General features: G+C 36.4%; 7 protein-coding genes and 4 pseudogenes across 7 annotated transcripts in view; 3 read left to right on the top strand and 8 right to left on the bottom strand.

Moving 5' to 3' along the window:
• Positions 1 to 2,178: 2,178 nt before the first annotated feature.
• On the bottom strand, positions 2,179 to 4,593 carry LOC17896968 (U-box domain-containing protein 16). The gene has a single exon (XM_006306873.2). It carries the CDS (start codon positions 4,371 to 4,373, stop codon positions 2,337 to 2,339), a length of 2,037 nt encoding a protein of 678 aa, XP_006306935.1. The 5' UTR covers positions 4,374 to 4,593; the 3' UTR covers positions 2,179 to 2,336.
• Positions 4,594 to 8,559: 3,966 nt separating this feature from the next.
• On the top strand, positions 8,560 to 15,687 carry LOC17898352 (conserved oligomeric Golgi complex subunit 3). The gene is made up of 25 exons (XM_006304453.2): positions 8,560 to 8,763; positions 8,899 to 8,982; positions 9,085 to 9,192; positions 9,347 to 9,391; positions 9,467 to 9,541; positions 9,642 to 9,737; positions 9,901 to 9,978; positions 10,225 to 10,310; positions 10,438 to 10,504; positions 10,694 to 10,756; positions 10,934 to 11,035; positions 11,225 to 11,329; positions 11,419 to 11,511; positions 11,790 to 11,878; positions 12,351 to 12,570; positions 12,851 to 12,943; positions 13,019 to 13,135; positions 13,231 to 13,263; positions 13,466 to 13,552; positions 13,636 to 13,698; positions 13,868 to 13,984; positions 14,309 to 14,401; positions 14,629 to 14,754; positions 15,140 to 15,240; positions 15,395 to 15,687. Exons 1-25 carry the CDS (start codon positions 8,677 to 8,679, stop codon positions 15,522 to 15,524), a joined length of 2,358 nt encoding a protein of 785 aa, XP_006304515.1. The 5' UTR covers positions 8,560 to 8,676; the 3' UTR covers positions 15,525 to 15,687.
• A 277-nt stretch (positions 15,688 to 15,964) lies between these two features.
• On the top strand, positions 15,965 to 17,497 carry LOC17897397 (NADH dehydrogenase [ubiquinone] 1 beta subcomplex subunit 10-A). The gene is made up of 3 exons (XM_006305727.2): positions 15,965 to 16,279; positions 16,539 to 16,597; positions 17,252 to 17,497. Exons 1-2 carry the CDS (start codon positions 15,991 to 15,993, stop codon positions 16,571 to 16,573), a joined length of 324 nt encoding a protein of 107 aa, XP_006305789.2. The 5' UTR covers positions 15,965 to 15,990; the 3' UTR covers positions 16,574 to 16,597; positions 17,252 to 17,497.
• Positions 17,498 to 18,057: 560 nt separating this feature from the next.
• Positions 18,058 to 19,693, top strand: LOC17898189 (zinc finger protein CONSTANS-LIKE 8). The gene is made up of 3 exons (XM_023776780.1): positions 18,058 to 18,309; positions 18,398 to 19,194; positions 19,311 to 19,693. The coding sequence occupies exons 1-3, from the start codon at positions 18,285 to 18,287 to the stop codon at positions 19,497 to 19,499; spliced, it is 1,011 nt and encodes a 336-aa protein (XP_023632548.1). The 5' UTR covers positions 18,058 to 18,284; the 3' UTR covers positions 19,500 to 19,693.
• Positions 19,694 to 19,911: 218 nt separating this feature from the next.
• LOC17896944 (ethylene-responsive transcription factor ERF117) lies at positions 19,912 to 21,253 on the bottom strand. The gene has a single exon (XM_023777096.1). It carries the CDS (start codon positions 20,947 to 20,949, stop codon positions 19,912 to 19,914), a length of 1,038 nt encoding a protein of 345 aa, XP_023632864.1. The 5' UTR covers positions 20,950 to 21,253.
• Positions 21,254 to 22,051: 798 nt separating this feature from the next.
• Positions 22,052 to 22,574, bottom strand: LOC17900586 (annotated as a pseudogene).
• Positions 22,575 to 23,096: 522 nt separating this feature from the next.
• LOC17899378 lies at positions 23,097 to 23,637 on the bottom strand (annotated as a pseudogene).
• Positions 23,638 to 24,177: 540 nt separating this feature from the next.
• Positions 24,178 to 24,720, bottom strand: LOC111832441 (annotated as a pseudogene).
• A 532-nt stretch (positions 24,721 to 25,252) lies between these two features.
• Positions 25,253 to 25,795, bottom strand: LOC17898432 (annotated as a pseudogene).
• Positions 25,796 to 26,327: 532 nt separating this feature from the next.
• On the bottom strand, positions 26,328 to 26,870 carry LOC17898665. Its single transcript, XM_006306035.1, has one exon. It carries the CDS (start codon positions 26,868 to 26,870, stop codon positions 26,328 to 26,330), a length of 543 nt encoding a protein of 180 aa, XP_006306097.1.
• Positions 26,871 to 27,402: 532 nt separating this feature from the next.
• The window catches only part of LOC17900142, a 934-nt gene continuing 809 nt past the window's right edge, over positions 27,403 to 27,527 (bottom strand). The window contains exon 3 of the mRNA XM_006307663.2: positions 27,403 to 27,527. This exon is cut by the window's right edge and continues 19 nt beyond it. Within this exon, the coding sequence (XP_006307725.2) occupies positions 27,403 to 27,527 (125 nt within the window).

The following is a 27,527-nucleotide window of genomic DNA, read 5'->3' as shown; positions in this document are numbered from 1 at the left end:
ATAGACATGAAAAGTTATCAGTGTAAATAAAATTCATATGTTGATTTTTTTACATGAGTTCATTTTTCTAATTTTCTGTTATATTCATTGTAAATAAGATTATATTCGGTTTATTGTTTTTAATATATATTGGAATTATGGTTTGTTTGAATTTTATTTTATAAAGTTATACAGAGTAAATATAAAAAGACAAAGAAAAATGAATATGCGTCTGTTGTAGAAATAATACAAATATGACCTTTTACTTTTGCGTCAAATGAAAACCGACGCTAAATCGATCCTAATATACTGACGTAAAATTTAGCGTCATTTGATTAAGCGAAGCTAATAAACTTTGCGTCGGACGATGTTAAGTCGGTTTGAAAACCGACGTTAACATCAATATTAAACGACGTTAATAGCCGTTTCTCTTGTAGTGTACAACTCAATTTTGATAAAAAAAATTCCATGATTTTGAGTTACGTTTTGATTTAATAATTTTAAGAAATGGATATATAACTCAAAGTTGTAAGTCAATATTTATAACTCAAACTCTAACTCAAAAACTTTGAAAATAAAACATGATTGGTAACATTTTGGAGTTATGAGCATAACTCAATCTTAACAAATGAGTTACCAATCCAATATTCACTACAAGTTACATACAACTCAACTTCAACAACTCATGTTACCGATCGGAAATTGCACAAAAGACCACGACTATCACCATGACCATAACCACGAGCACAAGCACGAGCACGAGCACGAGCACGAGCACGAGCACGAGCACGAGCGCAAGCGTAAGCACGATCATGAGCATGATCAGCACGGGCACGGGCATGAGCATGAGCACGGGTACCGACAGAACTATTAACATTGATCTCCTGATCGACAATCATGTTCTCTGCCTCGACCTTTACAGAGCCAACTTTAACTTCATTGTTTGACCTAATCAGTGAGATCAACAGATCCATCTTTTCTTCCATCAAATCCACCTTTCCTTCGATATTATGAAGACGAACAGCCAATAATTTTAATATCTCCATCGGATCATCATCAGATATTGTCTGATCTGTCATGTCTTTCTTATGTTTCTTCGGAAGCGACGTCGTCTCCTTAATCACAGAAGGAGCTGCTTCAGCTTTGCTCGCGGATTTATGAGGAAAATGATTCTAGGTCAATTAAGAAAGAGAAAGTGGAGAGCGGCTATATAAACCCTAGACAACGTTAGGAAGAAAGGTACATATTTATTATTTCTGGCTTGGGGCAGAAGACAATCCATATAGGTTTTCTAATATATGGGCCTGTAGTGGCTCGTACTATACTAGTATCTAAATACGGACATAACACATGTGTCACACATGTATTTAGGTTTTATTTTTCTTTCTTTTTCTTTGCATATAAAAATTTAAGTTTCTTATTAGGAGTATAACCTAATTGTGTGAATTGATTTGGTGAAGTACACTAATTAAGACATCTGTCATATGAACAATTTGATACTTGGATGCTCTATATGGGTAAAGAAACTGCCACAATTTAGTAACGAGAGTTAAACTATTTTTGGCAAATGAGAAAATTATATTTCAATTTATTTTGCTTGAAACTGTTAAAACAAATTGAAAATTCGAAGTTAATATTATGATATACGTGCTACAACAATGAGCTCATACCAAATGTGATTATCAAACTACACTAAGTGTTTTTATTATTCAACACTTAGTAGGTGAGCTTTGTCTTTTTATTTTGTATTTTTTAGACTTCTCTATGCCAATGTTTGAAATGTTTGCAATATTTGTCTTAAAATGCATTTAAACGACTTTTATTGGTTAAGCAGATCTATTACAGTAACACTAAACTTCACTCTGCGGTTTTGCAGGACTATTCCTGAAGTGTGTGTGGAGCAATGTTTGACTCTCACCACGGATTTGTATGCTTGACGTAGGTGAGTCCCCTTTGTTTCCTGAAATGTAAATATATCCTGTTTGATACTTGAGCTGCTTTTAGAGAAAACCAGAGTGAAGTCTTTAGTAGCAAACATAAACTTGGTTTAGTATAAGTATATGTTATTTTTAATCTGCAGGCTTTCATGTAGATGATTCAGAAATAACATTGAATCTTTTTTTGAGTAAACAATACTGTAATTTTCTTCTCTGTTATATCATCAGTAATTACATTTCTTTGTTTGAGTAAACTTATCTATTGAAGTTTTGGGTTTACATTTCTGTAATTACATTTACAGTTACAGTGAAAGAATATCAATTTCTTTTTTGAAATCGCAAAGGAAAAGAAAAATAAAACCTTTAAACTTTACAGAAAAACTGAAAATGAAGAAGAGGAAAAAGAAAAAAAATCAAAAATTATGAAACAGGATTAAAAATCCTATTAGGCGTTGGCACAACAATGCTCTGTGTCTCCACCACCGTCGTCTCTTGGGAATCCCCGGCGGCCCATCGCCTTAAATACCTCATCAACGATGCAGCTTTCCTTCCTCCCCTCGCCGTTCCCGTCCCTATCATCTCCCATATAACCCTTTCTATCCCTGGAATCGCCGCCATCTCCGCCACAAGCTCTGACCCTCCTTTCCTACACATCGTAACCAGCGTAGCCGCCGCGCTCTCCCTCGTCGTATCCGCCCCTTCCCTCATTATCTCTCCCAATTGCCGTATCGAACCAAACGCCGCTGACACCGCCATTAGTCCTCCTCTCCTCACGACCGCCTCCACTACCGCCACCGCCTCCTCCGGCAGCTCTCGGAATGCATCTCTTGCCGCTTCCACTACCCCAGCTTCGATGAACCTCCCTACGTTCTCCCTCTCCGCCGCTAGGTTCAGGATCGCGACAAGCGCGTCTCTTTTAGAGCTCGTCGGACCTTGTTTTGCCAAGTCAACCAATCCGCTAACGACACGTGTTTTTCTCCCGAGTCTTCTTTTGTAAGCTGAGACGCCAGCCAAACTAAACAAAGTCGCGGCGGCGTTTGCTTTAGCCTCCCACGTGGCTCCTGAACGCAGAACCTCGATAACGCCGTTTAAAGCTCCGTCTGTTTCCACGATCCTTGCTTTGTTTTGTTCCAAGATGGAGAGATTAAGGATCGTCGTCACGGCGTTTATCTGAAGACTCGACGACTTCGAGCCTAGATATTGTACCAGCTTCGGTATAGCTCCAGCCTCGGCTATGCAGGCTCGGGCCACCGAGTCTGACTTAGCGAGAGCGCGGAGCTCGTATACGACGTCGTTCGACTCTGCCACAGAGAGCTTATCGATCAGAAACGAAACCAGCATCCTCGTGAACTCCACCGCCTCCTTACACGGAGCAAAAGACCCTACGCCGCCGCCGTCTTCGTATATCTCAAACGGAATCTTCTGATCACGGCACCACATCACGATCAAATTCTTCAAGGCGCGGTTAGGTATGAGGTTGGTGTGCTTGAGAACCTGACCTGTTTTAGGGCAAGTGCTGTGACCTGATTGGATCCAGAGATCGATCGACTCTCGATCATACGTCTGACCGGTGGAAACCACCACCGGATCCTTCATCAGCTCCAGTGTGATCGGACACCGAAAATCCGACGGGATATTCGCGTCGGACAACGACTTATGGCGGCGGAAATCAGGATGAGCCGACGGCGTAGAAGGACCGTACAGCACACAGTTTGTGTAACGAACGAGTCCGATGAGAGATGCGGCTAAGGATTTAGATCTCTCGTCGATCTGATCATGAGTTTCGTCCTCTAATCTCTGGATTTCGTCGGTTAAGCTAACGGAATCTGAAAAACCGAGGCCGTTGAAAATCTCGACTAGCCTCGATTGATTTGGGGAGATCTGGTGCTTGATTCCGTCGATTGTATCCGTAACTTTCCGACGGAGAGCTTCGTCACGTGGCTCAACAAACTGAATCGAATCAGAGCATTGTTTTCTTAGGAGAATGATGAGATCTTGTGAGTCGTCACTTAGACGAAACTCTTTGACCGGTAAAATATCGAGGACGGTGGATAAATCCGTGACGACGTCGTGAAAACTAAAAGCCACGTTCTCGATCTGTAACAGTAACCATAGTTTGCTGGACCTTGAACAATCCTCGATCAGAGTCTTCATACGCTGCATCACAATTTGAAGTTCTTCGAAACAGAGCTGAGCGGATTGAGAGTAAACAACCATGATGTCGTCGTCGTCGGATCGAAGAAGAAGCTCCTCGAAAACTGTGGATAATATCTTCACCTTGCGTATGATGGAGAGAGAGTTCCGTCTCAGGATGAAACGGAGAGGCTGCATGTAAGAAACCTCTTGACAGGCGAGGAACAGTGACCGGGTTAGTTTCGAATCTGACATCTTTGGAGAATCGTGATATCCCAACGGTCGCCGTTTTCTCGCCGGAGATACTTCGAGGGTAACTGCCATGAGAATGATCGTTTCTTTGAATTTCCCGAGAAGGAGAAGATCAAAAGATTATTTTTGTGTTTTGACGGCTAATGACGACTATTACTTTGGATTTGTTTAAATGAAAATTGTATAATATATTAATATACACACGCCTTTGTGAGTTGTCGAGCAACAAATATTAGTAAAGAATAAGAAAAAAAAATGGTTATAAGGTCTTCTTTCACAAATCTTGATGACATCAAGAATGTAACATTTGGTACTTGTTTGACCAATATACAAATATATGATAATGCAACAGGTTTGGTATATGTTTGTTAGACTAGAATTGATCTGGTCATTCATATATTCTATTAATAATAATAATACTCCATGACCATAACTAATCATTCATTTTTAGTTGAAGAATGGGAAGGAATCAATAAGCAAATAAGGATGGCACCACCGCTCATGACTCATGCACCCAACAAACGCAAATGCCTTAATGCGCACACTAAAAGCTTTACTAAACTTGTTAATTGTGTATAATTTATTTTAATGATGTCTACTAAGTTCCAGATAGACATTTTGCTTCTTTTTAAATATTAAAACTTAATCCTCCTATATATTTGTTTATTACAATTATTCTGACAACGAAAACTTCTTTTGCTTTAAGTTTGATGTCTTCTTGTTTTGTATTGATGACATTAGAATGCAACAGTTGGTACATGTTTGTTGGAGTAGAATTGATCTGGTCGTCATTATTCAAAAAGATACTCCATAAACTGACCATTACATAGTAGTTTTATAAAAATTATTATTGAATCAGTTGTGTTGGCTTTTCTCCACTTTTGGTTGAATAATCTGAAAGTTGTTCAATCAGACCTTTAATACTTGAAAAAGTAAGTTTTGCTTATTGTATATAGTAAATGTTTTTGAGTACAATAATGTGCTAAGAGTTTTCATATATCGTTTCAAAAATTGAGTTAGCTATATAACTTCAGCGAGATTATAAGTGGATTTGGTAATTGGTTTGTTCCAATATGTCATAGGTGGCACCTAACATAGCCTTGGGTGGACGGTCTTTTCGCCCTTAAACATCAGGTTTCTGTTATAATGAAACTGATGAAGTAAAACTTTTATACAATATTTACTTATGAATTGAAATTATTTAGAAAAACTGAAATTTTGTTAATTGTTTAGCTTAAAGAAGGATAATACCAATGTATAAATATAGAGGCTTGGAAAATTAGGTGACCTGAATAACCACTACTAAGAAGAACATGACATGCTCATAAGTAAGAATAGATGAAACCATGGTTTGAGAGGGGTTAAGTATTTTCCTTATACCCAAGTTGGGTTTATCATATGCATGACACAATCATCTGAAAATCGACGGTGATGGGGTTGAAATTATATGGTGGTCTTGATGATTATATGTTGACGATGAAATTGGGAGGAGGCTAGGAAACAATTTAGGGTACATATAGACATAGATGAATATGGTGGCGGTGATGATTCTATGGTACTTGGTTGTGGTGATAATTATTTTATCTGTGTGGTAAAAAAAGGTGGTATGACTAAAGTGGTGAATTGAGAGGTGACAAAGGAGATATGGGGCGTGTTCTTTTGGTCACCGCAGCGGCGACGGCAGCGGTGCGGCAGACGCAACGCTTTTGATCCCTAAATCAAATCGACGTCCAAAATTATTAACCGCAGGATATTGCGTTCGCCGCTGCGGCAACTTGCGGCGACCAAACGAACAACCAGACCTGCGTTCGCCGCAGCCGCATGTACCTGCGGCAACCAAACGAACAACCTCATGGTGGTTAAAGATTATGCGAGTGGTGGCTGTATAATTTTACTCCAAATTTACTAAAGCTGTGAGATGCAATGACAAAATTATTCAGTTATACAGACAAGTCAATATATAAGTTAGCTAATGTTGTTCCTATATGAATTATTTAACACAATAAATATAAATTTATCATATAACTGATCAAATTATCATGATACAATATAATTTACATTGTCTCTTTTTTTTTGTTTCTAGTATAAATAGTTTTTTTTTTAATGTTTTTAACATTGCAAATTGCTTACAAAACATGCTATATAAAGCTATATCGGCATACATTATTATATATCATGTTAATTAAATAGTTTACTATCCAAATTTACAATTAAATTTGCAATATTGCTAAAAATGTTAATGATCTAAATGGGATGTATATATTTGCAAAAATCCTCTTATAACAAAAGAAAACTATATTTATTATTTATTTCTCTTCCTTTTTTTTCCTTATTTTTTATGGCATCACTTGTGTTACATCCCCTCTTTTCCAAACATCCTCAAAATATGCCATCGATTGGTTTTATTCTTAATTTTCTGTAATATCTATCGGGAAGATATAAGATTTGTAATGGTTGAAGATATTGTTTAGACTTGTTGGGTTCAAGAATTAAACTTTGATGGCCGATAGACCGCACATTCTACGAAGGGATAGTAGATTCATTTAACTCCCCTATAGAGTTTGATGGAATATATAAATGACTCTACCACCCTTCAAAGAACTTGCGGCCCATCGACCACCAAACTCTAATCCTTGAACCCACCAAACATTCATCATATCTCCATCATTACAAACCATATCCTTTCTAGATAGGCTTGAAGCTTTATTTTGGATGATGAATGCTTACTCGATGTCATTAATCTTAAGACAATCAAAAGAAGCAGGCTAAAAAAAAGGAAATTGTGTTGGTGTAAGTGTTTGAAAGATGGATGAATCGAGAGAGGGACTGCATATATATTTAATAGGAGGCTTCCTAAACTAAACATAAAAGAAAAGGTGTTTTCATCTTCATGAAAGACCGTCTCTAAGAAGTGAGATAATCAAAAAGCAAGATATTTTGGAATGAATTTCATTGTATATATTGAAAGCCAACAATTAACATTCTTTTATACAAAGAGAGCATATCTAACTCATAAATGCTAAATATTACAAAAATTGTATGGTGCATAAATTTAAGAAATTTATTGAATGAAAAATCTTTAAACATAAATAATATGATTGTATCATATATCAATAGAATAGTTTAAGATATCAAAAATATTGAATCTTTATTTTATTTCTTAATTGAAATTGACAAATTTGTGTTTTTTTGGCAGTTTTATATCATTTTCTTTTTGCAATCTTTACTATATAAGCAGTGTATGATAACAAATTGCCAAACAAGACACAATATTTTTTTTTCAATTAAGAAATAAATTAAAAATTAAAGATTTTGATATCCTAATATAATAGCATGAAGAAGAAGAGAGATCTTCCAAGCGATGGAGGATTGCAAAAACTTGGCGGTAAAAAAAGTAGAAATTAGTATGCTAACTATGTCATTACAAATATCAAAATCGAAACATAAAACCCAAAGAAAAAGAAGTTTGCTTCTTTAAAAAGGAAAGGGTTGCCGCGATATTCATCCGTCTGCATTCTCAAAATTTCTACGCATACTTTTTGGCTCTGAAAAAAAAACATCAAAATAAAGTTTGTCTTTAATTAAACTATACGATGACAAAAAAAATAATTAAACTATACATAATTTTTTTAGTATAAATAACAACACCTGCAATTGAAACGAGATACACTATTTATATATTATGGTAATAAAATGTTAACAATCCAAATTTACAATTATATTCATCGAAAACCTTACCAAATTTATGAATTTATCTGTGTTTAAATATATATATATATTGTTATCGTGTTAACCCAATAGATAATCATCTAATTTATAATATGATTATACCCATATATTTGATGAAAAATATCTTTAAAATCAGATTTAGAAACTTAAATTTTTATTATATCATATAATGAACAGTATCTTCGATTTCGGATGAACAGCGTTATCGAGTAGGTTACGAACAATATTGCTAGAATTTGTCTTTTCAAACAAGTGTATCCTTATAATCTTATGAATGACATTTTTGTAACTAAATTTAGAAAAAAGACAAATGTGGTTTAAATAGAAAGAAGGAAGAGAAATAACTAAACAAACTAGTACAATAATTAAGGTTCGATATTTAATTCTCCTTTAACAGTGTATATTAATTAGTGTAGCCCAAAAAAAACAAAAATTTGCAGTAAACGAAACACTTCTTAACGTTTCGCGTTTGTTGCAACGCTAACGCGAAAAAGCGTTTTGCTTTGGCGTTTTGGTCCGTGTAAACTGAACACATTCTGGAATTGAAGAGTAAAGATTACGCTCGGGATCATCATCGTCTTCCTCTTCCGACTGATAAATCAAATCAAAGCCGAGATTCCGAAGTTTCTCTAGTCCGCCATAGATAATGGCGACAAAGGCGGCTTCTTCTTCCAGCCTCCCCAAATCTGGAGCCATCTCCAAAGGCTACAATTTCGCTTCCAATTGGGAACAGGTAATCGCACAATCTGAGCTCGAGATCTCGCCATTGGGATCCATGAAAATCCCGATATGGATCAGGGATTCTCTTTTGCCGTGGCCTGGCCTCGTTTTCTCTTCATATAATGTAGTGTGGTTACTTCCATTGCAGAGCGCTCCTTTGACTGAGCAGCAACAAGCAGCTATAGTTTCTTTATCACACGCAGTAGCTGAGCGGCCATTTCCTGCCAATCTTGTCAGTCTGGGTTTTTTTTTTTTTTTTTATATCTCTGGATGTTTTTGAGAATGTTTTCCTTTTTGTTTTTGGTTTGATGTTAGTGTTAGTTCATGGTTATAGGTACATGAGCATGTTCACAGGCCCGAGAATGGCTTGTCTGTCTCAGTGGAGGACACAAAATTGGGAGAATCTGGAGCAATTGAAGCTGTTCTGGTTAATACGAATCAGGTAATTTCTTGTCTTGCAAAGGTGTGTCGAGTATAGCCATGCTTAGCTGATTTGATAAAAGTTCTTATGCGGTGCTATAAGATTTGCATTTGTATTTGTGGGCATCTCTCTATGTGTACTAATGCCTCTTCCTTTTGACGTATGTTGTTTACAGTTCTACAAATGGTTTACTGATCTTGAATCAGCGATGAAGTCTGAGGTTAGTGATATTCGTGTTGTTCCTAGGTTAAAGGTTGGGAAACATTACTTGTCTAAATGATTTGTTCTGACATAGACAGAGGAAAAGTATCGGCACTACGTCAATACTTTAACTGAGCGCATCCAGACGTGTGATGATATACTTCACCAGGTAGGTTTCCACCAAATTCTGCACATTCCTGTGGTCTTACCTTGCCAGTAAATTATAAGCCATCTGCTTCATTATTGACCTTACGATTTCTCCTGCGCAGGTTGATGAGACACTTGACCTATTTAATGAACTGCAGCTTCAACATCAAGGAGTAACAACAAAGACTAAAACTCTTCATGATGCATGTGACCGGCTGGTATTGTTTTCTCTGTCTTTTATGCAATCAGATGATAATCTCTTCCACGTTTTTCCGTCCTACCCTCATAAATATTGAAATGACCAACGAAAAAATGACTCTCTTTTTGATTATTGTAGTTTGCTTGCCTGAGCTAATTTTCACTTTCTTTCACCTTTTCTAGTTAATGGAGAAACAGAAATTGATGGAATTTGCAGAAGCTTTAAGGAGTAAGCTCAACTATTTTGATGAATTGGAGAATGTAAGAGTTAAATTATGGCCTACAGACATGTTATTTTACCACATGTAAAAGTATCAGTGTGTAGTTGCGTGAGGTCATCCTCTTATCTTGCCTATTAGTCATTATCATTATGAGTTTGACTTTATGCCTACCTGGGGTACTTTAGTTCATAGTGTATGTTTCTTACTGAATCCTTGCTGTAAATTTAAGAGGAAGTACCTCAACAAGGTGTTAAAATGCTCTAACATCTCCTTCTTATTTCCGCAGATATCCTCCAATTTTTATTCTCCGAATATGAATGTATCAAATTCAAACTTTCTCCCACTACTGAAAAGGCTTGATGAGTGTATATCGTAAGTAAATGATGTTACATTTAATATTCTAAATTTTACATTAACTACTTGGTAGTTTTGTAGAAGAATCCTGCACCTATGTTCTTCCTTCTCCCTTGAACTGATTATAATGTCTTGAACCCTGTAGGTACATCGAAGATAATCCTCAATATGCAGAGTCGAGTGTTTATTTGCTCAAATTTCGTCAGCTCCAGGTACTAAGAAGATCCCTTCCTTTCTCTCTCTCTCTCTCTCTCTCTCTCTTCCCCCTCTCCCTCTCAGAGAGAGGTGTATGTTTAGCATTCTTCGCATCCACGAACTTATACACCGTTTCCAGAATTTATACGGGAGATTAGTACCTTGTAAATTGTTCTATAGAAGACTAACATTTATAATTTTTACAGTCACGGGCCTTGGGCATGATACGAACTTACATTCTTGCAGTGCTCAAAACTGCTGCTTCCCAGGTAATTTTCTTTGTAATATGCCTCTATTCTTGCACAGCTTAGACAAAACATGTCTATAGTTCTTGTGACTATGCATTTTCCATATATATTACATATCTATATGCATGTAATCTATGCAGGTAGAGTGAATTATGTAGTTATGCCTAGTTTCCTTAAGACATACATGTTGATTGTCAGGTGCAAGCAGCATTTCGTGGGGCAGATGGAAACAAAACATCTGTCTCAGAGGGTGTCGAGGCATCTGTTATATATGTTCGCTTCAAGGCTGCTGCAAGTGAGGTGATACCTTTTGGCTTTCTTTCAATATTAGTGCAGAAATGCTAGGGTCACAATATTAGATAAGTGAACTATGAGAAATAGCTTTTGTAGCATCATTCAGTGTCAATTTTGCTAGTTTAATCTTGACATTATGACATGGTGGTATTTACTTTCTTTTGACATTGAACATCGAAAACATTATTTGTCCAGCTTAAACCTGTATTGGAGGAAATCGAAAGTAGGTCAGCAAGAAAGGAATACGTTCAAATACTTGCAGAATGTCACAGACTATACTGTGAACAACGGCTCTCGCTTGTGAGTTAATTTTCTGGAATTCAATATGGCTAAGTGTCTGTCTAAAAGTAACTAGAATTGCCTGTTCACTCTTCATTTCGCATTATCAGGTCAAAGGCATAGTTCACCAACGAGTATCTGATTTCTCCAAGAAAGAAGCACTGCCATCTTTGACTAGATCGGGTTGTGCATATCTGATGCAGGTATATGAAGGAAAGTAAAGTGATAATTCGTTTTATTCATGAGGCATACTTGGATCTGTACCAGTTTAGTAGAAAAGGGTCCTTTGTTAATTTAAGAAAATTGAGAATGTTAGTTTAGCTGTTAATATGTGCGATTTCAAAGGTAGGTCTGTTTGAGAGTGAGAACGACTGGATTATCAGCTTTAGCAAATGTGGAGTTTAGAGATTGTTGATGGAATTGGTTTTGCACAACATGAAATTACTGCACCACTTCTTAACATCCATTATGAAATTTTCAGGTTTGTCATATGGAGCATCAACTGTTTACTCATTTCTTTCCAGCATCATCAGACGAAGTTTCAAGTCTGGCACCTTTAGTCGATCCTTTGTAAGTTTATATTTACCGTGCTTTCACCTTCATTGTTTCTGTTCAATTTAACCCTAAAATGAACTTTGGGCCTTTTATAGTGAGATACAGACAGTTGATGAAGATTTGTTATTTCGAGCCATAAACATCTTATATATCTACTTGAATACTTAATAATTAAGAAGTTACATTTATTCTACTTCTCGTTCTCTTTACACCATTATTGTGAAATAGGAACCTACTTTTGCTGTCTTTGCCTCGATAATATTATTTGATTTTTAAGTGCTAGTCTTTTAATCCTTTTTAGAGATGGGAAGTTTTTATAGTCGGTGGATCCACTACACTGTAATCAACTTTTTCGAATCTGATTTGGCTTCTTAAAAGTCTAGGATTCAGAAAATATGAGTAAGCGTAAGGGATCCAGATTTTTTTTCGGTTGTATATATCTTATTTTAGTGCATTTAATTTATCACATTTACTTGTTCCCGAACAGGTCCACGTACTTGTATGACATTTTACGCCCAAAATTGATCCACGAAGCAAATATCGATCTTCTATGTGAGCTCGTTCATATCCTTAAAGTTGAAGTCTTGGGGGAGCATTCAGCTAGACAGAGTGAACCCCTCGCTGGACTGCGGCCTACATTGCAAAGAATTTTGGCCGATGTCAATGAGAGGTTGACTTTCCGTGCCAGAACATATATTCGAGATGAGGTACAGCATTGGATAGTTTTCCTACAAGTTCTTTACCTTAGCCTTCATTTCCATGTGTGGTCTTCTGATTTGCAATTATGTAGAAACAGTGAACTTTGTATGCTGTCACCACTAAGACGAGTCACCCTACTACTGATAAGATGAAACTGTTATAACTGTGATACTGAACAACCTTTAAATGGACAATTTTGCTACAATTTCGGCTGTACTATCCTCTTTCATCTTAGAAGACTTTGCTATCTTGGGCTGCTCTGTTTGAATTCCTTTCTCACTTCTGCAGATTGCAAATTATATTCCCTCTGACGAAGATCTGGATTATCCTGCAAAGCTAGAGGGATCTTCTCCTGATACAACATCTGAATCTATTCTCGGGGTAAAACGAAATTCTCAAATTATTCCTATGGGTTTGGTAATCTTTAGTGCCGTATACTTATATTCTAAGATGCAGGATGATGAAAACGCTGATGTATTTAAGACTTGGTATCCACCTTTGGAAAAGACTCTCTCTTGTCTATCTAAGCTATATCGATGCTTGGAGCCTGCAGTCTTCACTGGATTAGCACAGGCAAGACTATTAGTAACAGTATTGCTTCTCATTCTGTCAAAGAAAATACACGTTTAGGCAAACTTGTCTAATAAACCATTTCTTCTGTTCCACAGGAAGCTGTAGAAGTTTGCTCTCTGTCAATTCAAGTAAGCAAGCTAGAAAACCAGATTTTCCCCGCCTTGATATTTTTCCTTATTTTCAATGACATTATCAATCTTAACTACACAAAGATGTTTCATTTTCTTGATTTGTAGTTGCTTTTGTTTGATTTTAATTACCAAACTTTTATATATGCTCCAAGTATACAATAGTTGAGATGTCCACATTATTTTGTCAAATATGCAACAGAAAGCTAGCAAGCTAATCATTAAGCGATCAACTACAATGGATGGCCAGCTTTTCCTTATCAAACATCTTCTTATCTTGAGAGAACAGGTTGGGGCTAATATATCTTTTGTTTGCTTCTTTTGCGATTAAGTATTAACTTATTGACTTTAAAAATTATTGTTTTTGTCCAGATTGCACCTTTTGACATAGAGTTTTCAGTCACCCACAAAGAGCTTGATTTCTCTCATTTACTGGTTAGTTCCTTGACATTCAAGTTTAATTTGTATGATTGCTATAATTAACCTTTCTTTCTAGCCTTCTTATTTTTTGGTGCACCTTTTAGATCTTTATTCTCCTTCAGTTTCATTCTTTGGTGATGACTTAGCTAACTTTCTCTGATTATTTCTTCAAAATTGTGGTTAGGAGCACTTGAGAAGGATACTTAGAGGTCAAGCGTCACTTTTTGACTGGTCTAGGTCAACCTCCCTAGCAAGGACCCTGTCACCTCGAGTTTTGGAGAGTCAAATAGATGCCAAGAAGGTTGGTGATTCTCTTCCATCAACAATCAATTGCATATGTTCTTCATGTTTACATAAGTTTGCCACTCAGATGTGTTGATCTCATTTTACAATTTAAACTTGAGCACCATTCTGCGTGACTGATGTACAATATTGGTGAAAGATTTAAATTTATAATTTCATAATCTGGGTTATATTTCGGCTAAGACAGTAAGCTCAAGAGATATGACAATTTTTTGTTAGTTTGTTGGTGGTCTCTTACTTACCTGGACGTCTCATTCTATGCCTGGGTCTTTGCATCACTTGATATGAATGGGAATGATGTGTAGACCTTTTATTCTCGCAGGAACTGGAAAAATGTCTTAAGACAACTTGTGAGGAGTTCATCATGTCAGTCACTAAGCTAGTTGTGGATCCTATGCTTTCATTTGTGACCAAGGTTGTTTTCTCCTTTCCTTTTATCTATCAAAAAATGTTTTTAGACATTTCGTTTAAGACTTCTTGACGTCTTCGATAAAGTTTAACTCGACATCCTTTGTTCTGTTTGCTATTAAATACAATGCACCAATGATAAGAAGATGATCTGTATATCTGAAGAGTATCCTCTCTTAATGGAATAGCATAATAGTTTTGCTATGTTTATACATTCTATACTTGTATATGCAGGCCACAGCCATAAAAGTTACTCTTTCCACTAGAACTCAGAATCAAAAGGTTGATTCTGTCATGGCTAAGCCGCTGAAGGAACAAGCTTTCGCTACACCGGATAAGGTGGCTGAACTTGTTCAGAAGGTATGAGATAGATAATTTAATCTTTTAGCTTCTATCTTTTTCTTGAAGGTATATCTCAGAATTAGAGATGGCAGTTAGTTCTTGTTCCCTTTTAATAAGCTCTGAAGGATGCACCTTTCTTTACTGAGCTATGATACTATAAATTCTGTTCATATGTTGTGCTAGCCTCTAAGTACCAACGAATATAGATGGCAATGATATGATACCTTGAACATGCAGTTGTGGTTCCTTAGGTAATTGTCTTAGTGTGATTGAACCGATAGGTAAATAGTGAATCAGCGTAGATAATATATAACCCGCAATAGCTTTTTACATGTTCAAGGTTTTACCACCTTTATAACTCAGAATCCAAAAACAAATCTCTCATCACATGTGCTATAACCAGGTATATGCTGCAATACAGCAAGAGTTGCTTCCGATTTTGGCAAAAATGAAACTCTATTTGCAAAACCCATCAACAAGGACCATACTTTTCAAACCAATCAAGTAAGTAAATTTCGAGTTTATCAACCATCTAAACTATATATCATTGGCTGGTTTACATATCTGTGTTTGTCCTAATTCCTTGTGTCTGAACTCAAATCGCTTGCTAGTTTGAATACGAAAAATGGGATGATCTAAGTATACGTTTTGTATTCAGGACAAATATAGTGGAAGCTCATACCCAAGTGGAGTCCTTACTCAAAGCTGAGTACTCACCAGAAGAACAAGCCAATATCAATATGATCTCCATTCAGGATCTGCAAACCCAACTCGATCATTTCCTTTAAGGTCATGGCTCAATGAATACCTTTGATGTCTCTACTTCCTCGGATTTTTATATATAGAGATTTATTAATTCTTTTGACTACTTTACAAGGGTTCAGTATTTATACTTTCGTTACATATTGATACATAATTATATTTAATCAATTTTAACCTTTCAATATAGTATTTTAGGGTTTCCCTGCTATTTATCTGACATACACCACTTTTCTGAATCCAACTCAAATATTCAAAAAAAAAAAAAAAAATCTTGATTATAAGATTTATTATGTTATAAGTGAAAACCCAAAAGAATAATTTTATATATTATCGTAAACTATATTCAAATTGCATTATATAATTATGTATTATTATAAACTGTAACTAAGCTTTATCTGGGCCGAATTGAGGCAATTAAAAGCCCAATACAGCAACAAAACCACTACCTGAAAAAAATCAGGAAAAAAAACAATCTCAGAAATCAAAAATCCGATGGGGAGGAAGAAGGGATTGCCGGAGTTCGAAGAGTCGGCGCCGGATGGATTCGATCCGGAGAATCCGTACAAGGACCCGGTTGCGATGGTTGAGATGAGAGAACACATTGTTCGTGAGAAGTGGATCCATATCGAAAAGGCTAAGATCTTGCGCGAGAAGGTCAAATGGTGTTACCGCGTCGAAGGTGTTAATCACTACCAGAAGTGTCGCCATCTCGTTCAGCAGTATCTCGACGCCACTCGCGGCGTCGGTTGGGGCAAAGACCACCGTCCTATCTCTCTTCACGGTGAGCTTGTTGAATGCTTAATTGAGATTCTTAGGGTTTTTTTTTTTTGTTGTTGCTTAATCTTTGAAATTTGAACTCAGTTACTCTTAGTTTCTTGAATGATGAAATCTATGTGGATCAATTGATTCAATTTACATCGGATTTGAATTTGATGTAGGCATGTAGGTGTAACATTGGTCTCAGATTCTCTAATAGTACCTAATTCTTGGTTTGTATATGGATTGAACTTTTTTTTGTTATACTGATTTTGTTAAACCAGGTCCCAAGCCAGTAGCTGTTGAAGAAGCTGAATAATGTTGTCTGCCTGATTGATCTTAGGTATGTAGCTAGTCTTTGAGTTATTTAGTGTGTACTTCTCAGAAACACTTGATGAATACCTTACTTGATATGAATCAAACATTTTAGCATTTCATGTGTGAAGTACTATACTGGTTACGGTTATGATCGGTTGTAGGATTTAGTGTTGGGAGTAATACATGAACTTTAGAATAGTTATATATATATATATATATATATGATTTGATGAGGTCTTAGAGTGACTGAGTTTTGTGGCAATTGTGGACGCATTGGTGATTAGTAAACTTAGTCATAGATTTCAGTGGTGATTTAAGAGATGGGACATGTTTTGGAGAAATGAATTGATAGATTGTTGGAGTTAGGCAGTTTTTGGGACATTTGGGGAGATATGGTTGATTTTGGATACCAATCTACTTTTCATTGATTTTGTATACCAATCTGCTTTTCATTGATTTTGGACATTGGGGAGACATATAACCTAGTCACGGACTTTCATTGATGATTGATGATATGAGACATGTTTTGGACAAGCGTTTAGGTATTGATTGATAAAGGACGTGTACAAATGTTCCAATAGGTTCATGGCCTATAGTCTAAAGACTCTAAACATGGATTTGATGATTTAATTTGGTTTTAAAGATTTTAAAGGTATCTTACTTTGTTCAAATGACACAGGTGAGTGAAAGCTTTGATTATTGGACATAAATGGAGAGTCTATGTTGCAAGTTTAATGAGTCCATGAAAGGTTGTTGTTTAATTTGTGCTTTTGTTTTCGTTAAAACATATTTACTAATTGGAACTATTCACTCCCAATTAGTTAAACTCAGCCTCGGTTTGTTATCAAAATAAGTTTTGCTTTCTTGGCTTTCTGTTGTACATTGATTCCCTGTTTTACTCGAAATAATGAAACATTCAAAAAGAGTACATAATTGCAATAACTGCACAAGCTCTCCCTTAAATTTAGGATTAGTTTTCTACAAAACATCTTTAGTATTGTCTATAATAAATTGTTAAAAGAAATATATTGTTAATCTCGTAGTAGTTTAAACTTTTATGGAGTTTTGTCATCGTATGTTAAATGGGTGATAGAGACATGCAAGGACCACAGACAAAATGAGTCAGAAAACAAAAGACAAACAAACAAAAAGATAAAATTTTAGAGAATGGGTAAAGAAAAAGAACCCATAAAAGACCCAAAAACATAATCCAACTCTGACCAATACGATCGCAAAGATTTGGATCAACTTTGATGGTGCATGAGGCCAAGTCATCAGTACTGTGTCTTTTCCCTTTGTACAAACCAACAAAAAAATTGGGTATGGCCAAACTTCAATAATCAATAATTCACCATGTCTTTTACTTTTACCCTTTTCAAATTTCAGTACCTTTGGTTAAGACTTATATGTTCTTTATCAGTTTAATATTAAGGTTCAAGAATATTAAGATGTATGAACAAGACTCGAGAGAACTTAAGCTAAAAGTCGTTTCCCTTAGTCTTACTGACATAAGAAAGACGTGTCAGTAAAAAGATCTTCAAAAGTCTAAAGAGGGAATGTCTTTGTCTATTTCAAACGAAAAAGATTATTATATACCTACATACATAAGAAGACTCCTTTGTCAGTGCCCATTATTCTCCATCCTTCTTAGCTCTTGTCTTCTTCATTGTTCCCTTTTTACTCATTTTTAAAATCTTTTTTGTTCTTAGCTCATGACAAGTCCCCAAAATATCCAAAGTATAAGACCATTACTGTTTTGTTACAATGCCACGCTCTTCTTCTAGTTTGATTTCTTCTCTTTAACTCTGTTTTGTGTTTTACGCAGATATTATGATGCCAAAGTACCAAGAAGATGTGAAGAAGCAGCCACGAGCTTGCGACCTGTGTCCTGACAAACACGCGGTTTGGTACTGTGCATCGGACGATGCTTTCTTGTGCTATGTTTGTGATGAATCAGTGCATTCTGCAAACCATGTGGCGACAAAACACAAAAGAGTTTGTCTTCGAACACCGAGTGATGTGCTTGGAGGAACAACATCAAACCCAGTTTGGCACAGCGGGTTCAGAAGAAAAGCAAGAACACCTAGATCCCGCTATGAGAAAAAAACACAAGAAAAGAAAGAAGATGAGAGAAGGAGAGAAGACCCTCGTGTTCCCGAGATTGGAGGTGAAGCAATGTTTTTCATACCAGAACCAAATGATGATGAGGATGATATGACTTCTCTTGTGCCAGAGTTCGAAGGATTCACAGAGATGGGCTTCTTCTTGACCAACCACAATGGTACTCAAGAAACAACGAAACAATTCAACTTTGAAGATGAAATCGATGCAATGGAGGATCTATATTACATTGAAGAAGCAGCAACTAAAACTAATGGAGCTGAAGCATGTCCTGGACAATCTTTGATAAGCTGCAAGAAAGATTATGACAATGTCATTACGATTTCAGCCAAGACAGAAGTAATTGAAGATTATGAGAATAATACAAGGCAGAGAAACATGTTACTTAGACTGAATTATGAAAATGTTATAGCAGCTTGGGATAAACAAGAATCTCCAAGAGAAGCAACAAGAAACCAAAATGAGTTTAACAACACAAGTAACTTCCAGCTAGTTCCTCCGGTAAGAGCCCCTAATCTTTTGAATTCTTACAAACATCTTTTATCATAATTTTCTAATGGACAAATTCAACCCCAAGTGTTATAAAAGACTTTTATTGTAATGCTTCTTAATTGCAGGGGATAATAGAAGAGAAGAGAGTAACCAGCAGAAGTGAGAGAGAAGCTAGAGTTTGGAGATACAGAGACAAAAAGAAGAATCGTTTGTTCGAGAAGAAGATAAGGTATGAGGTTAGGAAGGTTAACGCAGACAAAAGGCCGAGAATGAAAGGTCGATTTGTCCGAAGATCGTTAGCCACCGAGTCTTAGGATCGAACTCTCTCAGATTCTGCTTTGTCAAATAAAAAAGACTACTGCAACGAAACCAGAAGCTAGTCCCAAAGTACAAAAGCTCATGTGGAACATTTTTAGCTCGTGCAAGAGTTGGTATAGGTTTTGAATCTTATCCAAAAAATAAACATCGTTACAACTTTATTCTTAATCAATTTAATTATTGAAACATTTCATACTAGTATGTTTTCTGGTTATTTTTTCAAGCAGTATATAAATACTTATACGTTACAAATTTAGACGAAACATGAGATAATCTATGTTATATATATATATATAAATAATTACGTTACAAAACCCAAAACGAATTACAAGAACTAGTAACTCAATGGTTTTGTACTAGTGCCGTTGCCTTGTCACACAAAAAAAAAAAGTATCCCAAAATATATCTCTATAAACTCTTATCTATCCAGTCAATGGTACTATTAAGCCAATTATAATCATCACCAACGTCTGGCTCCCCTAGTACCCAAAAATCATCCGTTGGAGAATCTCCTAACCTAAACTCATCCGCCAACTGCTCAAACTCGCGTAAATCAGCATCGTCGAAAATATTTGCAATCGTCGATGCAATTTCAGCGGGAGTATCCCCAATCTTGAATCCTAATGTTTTCTCATTGCCTATTTTATCATCCACCTCCAAAGAGTCCAACTTAAAATCATCGAAAATAGAATTAAATTCCGCTGGATTGCAATCCACCCAAATATCATCCGATCCAACAGCCGAATCGCGAAAAATGTCGGAAATCGAAGGTGTCATCAACGGATCTTCCAACAATTTATCAATCGACAACCCCTCATCTTCATCAACATAACCACCACAAACAAATGTATTGTCAACAACGTTTTTCTTATGTACCTTTTTGCCTTTAGCCGACCGAGATGGAACCGACGACTTGGTTGATTTAACCGGCTTACGTACACTGCACTCTTCAGGTTTACGTACACCACACGGCTTGGTTAAATCTACCACATCCACTTCGGCTTTAACTAAACCCATTCGTTCATCAAACACGCTTTTACTTCTCTGATAAGCCTCTGCTGCTTCTTCTTCAGTAGGAAACGTTCCAAGCCACTTTCTCTTCTTCTCAAACGGATCTCTAATCTCCGCCGCGTATTTCCCCCACGGCCGCCGCCTTACCCCTTTGAATCCCGACGACGTTTTCCGATTCCCGGCTGCTTTGTTCCCCGTGGAACTCGAAAGGTTCTCATACCTTTTGATCAGCGTCGGGACACAGATCCTCGAGACGAAACGCTTCCGTGGTTTAGGTTTGATGTGACGGCGGCGAGTATTCTTCCCGGAGATGACGACTTCATCATCATCATCGCTAGAGGAATCGGTGGCGTATGGATCATTACAGATTACATTAACTGTTCTGATCACGTTGAGATCGACGATGTCGTCAACTTCATCTCTTGAACGGATCATCGTTGTCTCTCCGACTTAAACTCAAGTAAACATGCAGGAGAATCTTACAATCAAAACATAAAAAGTAGAAAAACATATTGAGTTTTGAGTTTATGTGATCAGATATCAAAAACCTAAACATAGAACATATATAGTTAAAGATTCATCATCGTACCTTTTTATGTGTGTTGTTGTGTCTTGTGGAGAGAGTGTGTCTGTAGAAAGATTAAAATAAAAAACGAAAAGGAGCTTATTATGTAAAAAAAAACTAAGGAAGACGAAACATTGAAGACGTTATTAATAATTACAGTTTATGAATATTGATATGTATATTTTCCTTTTTTATTTTCTATTTATTTCCTTTTTAGATATAATTGAAACTTAGAAGAGTAAATCTTTCGTAAATATTAACAGAAAAATCGGAAACAAATTTTACCAAAATCACGAAAATATTCTCTTTTTGGGAGAAAAAGAAAGTAAATATTTAGTACAGAAAACGGGAAAATCGGGAATTATCTAAAAATAATTTTAGAATATATATTTCTTGTTTTGCCTAAATATCCAGTTAATATAACACTTTTTAACTTTCTATTTTTACGTAATTCTCACTTTTAATGAGAGTATTTTTGAGTTTGACTAAACATTAATAACTAAATATTTTGTTTTTGTCAATGGACAAATCAGCTCGTAGACTTTTAGACTATCCATCTTTACCAAAACAAAATTGAGACTATCGATAATTATTAAGATGAATAAAATGACTTTGGTGACCAAAAAAAAAAAAAAGAATAAAATGACTTCATGTATTTCACATATTTGTTTAAAATAATAGTTTATAAAAAAATATACAATTTTAAAAATCAATAGTTTTTCCCAAAAGTCACTACATCATAGTTCTAGTGTGTATCTATCATCCTAATTTATTAAATGGAAATATATTATTTTCTTCTCTTCAAAACAATAGTTTTAAACTTAACGGAGAACTATACAACACCAACAACAAAATACGTTAAGAGACATAAGAAACAACACAATACAAAATCATAATTTTTTAAGCATTTTTTCCCATTACCGATGAATTTCAATGATCTTACGAAACCTTTCTTGCGGTTAATTACATCGTTTACTCACGAGTAATACGTCTCTTCATCTTAGACAATGTTTTTCCACCATGAGCAACAAAACTTTTGCTCTTCTCACCAACACGACAATCATTATCCTTAGATGAAACCGGTACTTCAAAACTTTCCATTTCTTTAAGAACAGCCCGAAGAGTATCAGCTTCACGTAAAGCGAAACTAATCATATTACGTTCAATCAATCCTTCAACATACTTTTACAAACAACGTTTCACGTCCTCTTTCCTACAAAAATCAAGAACTGTTTCTTCATATACAATATTGATGGCTACATCAAATCCTGAAACTGGCCAGTACTTGTCTCGTAGACTGACTCCAGTCTCACTATCTTTCTCTTGGACCGCAGGAGCCTTTTTTTAGCTCAGAGCTATACTCAGAAAACTGAGCGTTAAAGGCTCTGATCATAGCCGATTCAGCAACAATTCTCCCTTTTGCTGCCGCTCGTCTTTTTAGCTTCTCACTACGTTGAACCTCCACAACAGCTTCGATACCGGCTTTGCTTTTCATCCATTGGCAAACTTGGTAGATGTGAAAAAGATTTATCTCGTGGTTTAAAGGAGTTTGCCTTGGCTAACATGCTTCCGCATACATCTTTGTAAGGAATTGTAATGAGGACTTGGACATGCTTAACCATTTGGGCTGCTGTTAAATAGACACGGTTGTACAAATCAAATAGAGTAAAGCCGTCGACTTGTACCTGCTTCTCACGCAGTGGCTCTAAGCATTCTTGGAGCTTTTGTAACTTCTTGTCTTCGGTTTCAAACATAGCTTTAAATTTGGCATCTAACTTGTTTTCTTGACAATGTCCGGAAGACATGTTGTATTTTTGTTTTAGTAGTCAAATATATTGTAATATGTTTTCTTCAAAACAATAGTTTTAAACTTAACACAGAGACTCTACAACAACAACAACAACAAAATATGTTAAGAGACTTAAGAAACAACACAATACAAAATCATAGTTTTCTTAGCACATTTTCCCATTACTGATGGATTTTGATGATCTTACAAAACCTTTCTCGAGGTTAATTACATCTTCTCCTCACGAGTAAGACTACTTTTCATCTTAGGCAATGTTTTTCCACCATGAGCAAGCACCGATCAAAAACCTTTCCTCTTCTCACCAACACGACAATCTCCATCCTTAGACAAAACCGGAAATTCAAAACTTTCAATTTCTTTAAGAACAGCCGGAAGAGTATCAGCTTCATGTAAAGCGAAACTAATCATCTTACGTTCAATCAATCCTTCAACATACTTGTACAAACCACGTTTCACGTCCTCTTTCCTACAAAAATTAAGAACTGCTTCTTCATGTACAATATTGATGGCTACATCAAATGCTGAAACTGGCCAGTACTTGTCTCGTAGACGGACTCCAGTCTCACTATCTTTCTCCTGGAACGCACGAGCCTTTTTTTAGCTCAGAGCTATACTCAGCAAACTGAGCGTTAAAAGCTCTGATCATAGCCGATTCAGCAACCGTCCTCCCTTTTGCTGTCGCTCGTCTCTTTAGCTTCTCGCTAGGTTGAACCTCCACAACATCTTTGATACCGGCTTTCGATTTCATTCATTGGCAAACTTGGTAGATGTGAAACAGATTCATCTCGTGGTTTGAAGGACATATCCCTAAGGAGTTTGCCTTTGGCTAACACGCTTCCGCGTACATCTTTGTAAGGAATTGTAGTAAGGACTTGGACATGTTTAACCATATGAGCTGTTGTTAAATAGACACGGTTGTACAAATCCGATAGAGTAAAGCCGTCGACTTGTACCTGGTTCTCACGCAGTGGTTCGAAGCATTCTTGGAGCTTCTAGAACTTCTCGTCTTCGGGTTCAAATATAGCTTTGAATTTGGTATCTAACTTGTTTTCTTGACAATGTCCGGAAGACATGTTGTATTTTTGTTTTAATTGTGAAATATATTGTAATATTTTCTCTTTAAAACCATAGTTTTAAACTTAACAGAGAGACTTTACAACAACAACAACAACAACAAAATACATTAAGAGACTTAAGAAACAACACAATACAAAATCATAGTTTTCTTAACACATTTTCTCATTACTGATGAATTTTGATGATTTTACGAAACCTTTCTCGAGGTTAACTACACCTTCTCCTCACGAGTAAGACATCTCTTCATCTTAGGCAATGTTTCTCCACCATGAGCAAGCACTGATCCAAAACCTTTCCTCTTCTCACGAACACGACAATCTCCATCCTTAGACGAAACCGGAACTTCAAAACTTTCCATTTCTGTAAAAACAGCCCAAAGAGTATCAACTTCACGTAAAGCGAAACAAATCATCTTACGTTCAATAAATCATTCAACATATTTGTACACACCACGTTTCATGTCCTCTTTCCTACAAAAATCAAGAACTGCTTGTTTCTTCATGTACAATATTGATGGCTACATCAAATCCTGAAACTGGCCAGTACTTTTCTCGTAAACTAACTCCAGTCTCACTATCTTTTTCCTGGACCGCACGAGCCTTTTTAGGTTAGAGCTATACTCAGCAAACTGAGCGTTAAAGGCTCTGATCATAGACGTTTCAGCAACCTTCCTCCCTTTTGTTAACGCTCGTCTCTTCAACTTCTCGCTACGTTGAACCTTCACAACGGCTTCGATATCGGCTTTGGTTTTCATTCATCCGCAAACTTGGTAGATGTGAAAGAGATTCATCTCGTGGTTTAAAGATCATACCCCTAAGGAGTTTGCCTTGGCTAACACACTTTTGCGTACATCTTTGTAAGGAATCGTAGTGAGGATTTGGACATGTTTAACCATTTGGGCTGCTGTTAAATAGAAACGATTGTACAAATCATATAGAGTAAAGCCGTCGACTTGTATATGGTTCTCACGCAGTGGCTCTAAGCATTCTTGGAGCTTCTGGAACTTTTCGTCTTCGGTTTCAAACATAGCTTTGAATTTGTCATCTAACTTGTTTTCTTGACAATGTCCGGAAGACATGTTGTTTGTTTGTTTTAATTGTCAAATATATTGTAATAGTTTATCTTTAAAACAATAGTTTTAAACTTAACAGAGAGACTCTAAAACAACAACAACAACAAAATACGTTAAGAGACTTAAGAAACAACACAATACAAAATCATAGTTTTCTTTGCACATTTTCCCATTACTGATGAATTTTGATGATCTTACGAAACCTTTCTCGAGGTTAATTACACCTTCTCCTCTGAGTAAGACGTCTCTTCATCTTAGGCAATGTTTCTCCACCATGAGCAAGCACTGATCCGAAACCTTTCCTCTTCTCACCAACACGACAATCTCCATCCTTAGACGAAACCGTAACTTCAAAACTTTCCATTTTTTTAAGAACAGGTTGAAGAGTATCAGCTACACGTAAAGCAAAACTAATCATCTTACGTTCATTCAATCCTTCAACGTACTTGTACAAACCACGTTTCACGTCTTCTTTCCTACAAAAATAAAGAACTGCTTCTTCATGTACAATATTGATGGCTTTATCAAATCATGAAACTGGCCAGTACTTGTCTCGTAGACGAAATCCAGTCTCACTATCTTTCTCCTAGACGGCACGAGTCTTTTTTAGCTCAGAGCTATACTCAGCAAACTGAGCGTTAAAGGCTCTGATCATAGCCAATTCAGCAACCGTCCTCCCTTTTGTTGTTGCTCGTCTCTTCAGCTTCTCGCTACGTTGAACCTCCACAACGGCTTCGATACCGGCTTTGGTTTTCATTCATCCGCAAACTTGGTAGATGTGAAAGAGATTCATCTCGTGGTTTAAAGAACATACCCCTAAGGAGTTTGCCTTGGCTAACACACTTTTGCGTACATCTTTGTAAGGAATCGTAGTGAGGATTTGGACATGTTTAACCATTTGGGCTGCTGTTAAATAGAAACGATTGTACAAATCAGATAGAGTAAAGCCGTCGACTTGTATCTGGTTTTCACGCAGTGGCTCTAAGCATTCTTGGAGCTTCTGGAACTTTTTGTCTTCGGTTTCAAACATAGCTTTGAATTTGTCATCTAACTTGTTTTCTTGACAATGTCCGGAAGACATGTTGTTTGTTTGTTTTAATTGTCAAATATATTGTAATAGTTTATCTTTAAAACAATAGTTTTAAACTTAACAGAGAGACTCTAAAACAACAACAACAACAAAATACGTTAAGAGACTTAAGAAACAACACAATACAAAATCATAGTTTTCTTTGCACATTTTCCCATTACTGATGAATTTTGATGATCTTACGAAACCTTTCTCGAGGTTAATTACACCTTCTCCTCTGAGTAAGACGTCTCTTCATCTTAGGCAATGTTTCTCCACCATAAGCAAGCACTGATCCGAAACCTTTCCTCTTCTCACCAACACGACAATCTCCATCCTTAGACGAAACCGTAACTTCCAAACTTTCCATTTCTTTAAGAACATGTTGAAGAGTATCAGCTTCACGTAAAGCAAAACTAATCATCTTACGTTCAATCAATCCTTCAACGTACTTGTACAAACCACGTTTCACGTATTCTTTCCTACAAAAATAAAGAACTGCTTCTTCATGTACAATATTGATGGCTACATCAAATCCTGAAACTGGCCAGTACTTGTCTCGTAGACGAATTCCAGTCTCACTATCTTTCTCCTGGACCGCACGAGTCTTTTTTAGCTCAGAGCTATACTCAGCAAACTGAGCGTTAAAGGCTCTGATCATAGCCGATTCAGCAACCGTCCTCCCTTTTGTTGTTGCTCGTCTCTTCAGCTTCTCGCTATGTTGAACCTCCACAACGGCTTCGATATCGGCTTTGGTTTTCATTCATCCGCAAACTTGGTAGATGTGAAAGAGATTCATCTCGTGGTTTAAAGAATATACCCCTAAGGAGTTTGCCTTGGCTAACACACTTTTGCGTACATCTTTGTAAGAAATCGTAGTGAGGATTTGGACATGTTTAACCATTTGGGCTGCTGTTAAATAGAAACGATTGTACAAATTAGATAGAGTAAAGCCGTCGACTTGTATCTGGTTCTCACGCAGTGGCTCTAAGCATTCTTGGAGCTTCTAGAACTTTTCGTCTTCGGTTTCAAACATAGCTTTGAATTTGTCATCTAACTTGTTTTCTTGACAATGTCCGGAAGACATGTTGTATGTTTGTTTTAATTGTCAAATATATTGTAATAGTTTCTCTTCAAAACAATAGTTTTAAACTTAATAGAGAGACTCTAAAACAACAACAACAACAAAATACGTTAAGAGACTTAAGAAACAACACAATACAAAATCATAGTTTTCTTTGCACATTTTCCCATTACTGATGAATTTTGATGATCTTACGAAACCTTTCTCGAGGTTAATTACACCTTCTCCTCTGAGTAAGACGTCTCTTCATCTTAGGCAATGTTTCTCCACCATAAGCAAGCACTGATCCGAAACCTTTCCTCTTCTCACCAACACGACAATCTCCATCCTTAGACG

The sequence above is a fragment of the Capsella rubella genome, unplaced genomic scaffold (assembly GCF_000375325.1).
Source record: "Capsella rubella cultivar Monte Gargano unplaced genomic scaffold, Caprub1_0 scaffold_1, whole genome shotgun sequence".
In the NCBI taxonomy this organism is placed as follows: domain Eukaryota; kingdom Viridiplantae; phylum Streptophyta; class Magnoliopsida; order Brassicales; family Brassicaceae; genus Capsella; species Capsella rubella.
The sequence above is the reverse complement of the archived record's forward strand: the minus strand, read 5'-3'. Positions and strand labels throughout refer to the sequence as shown.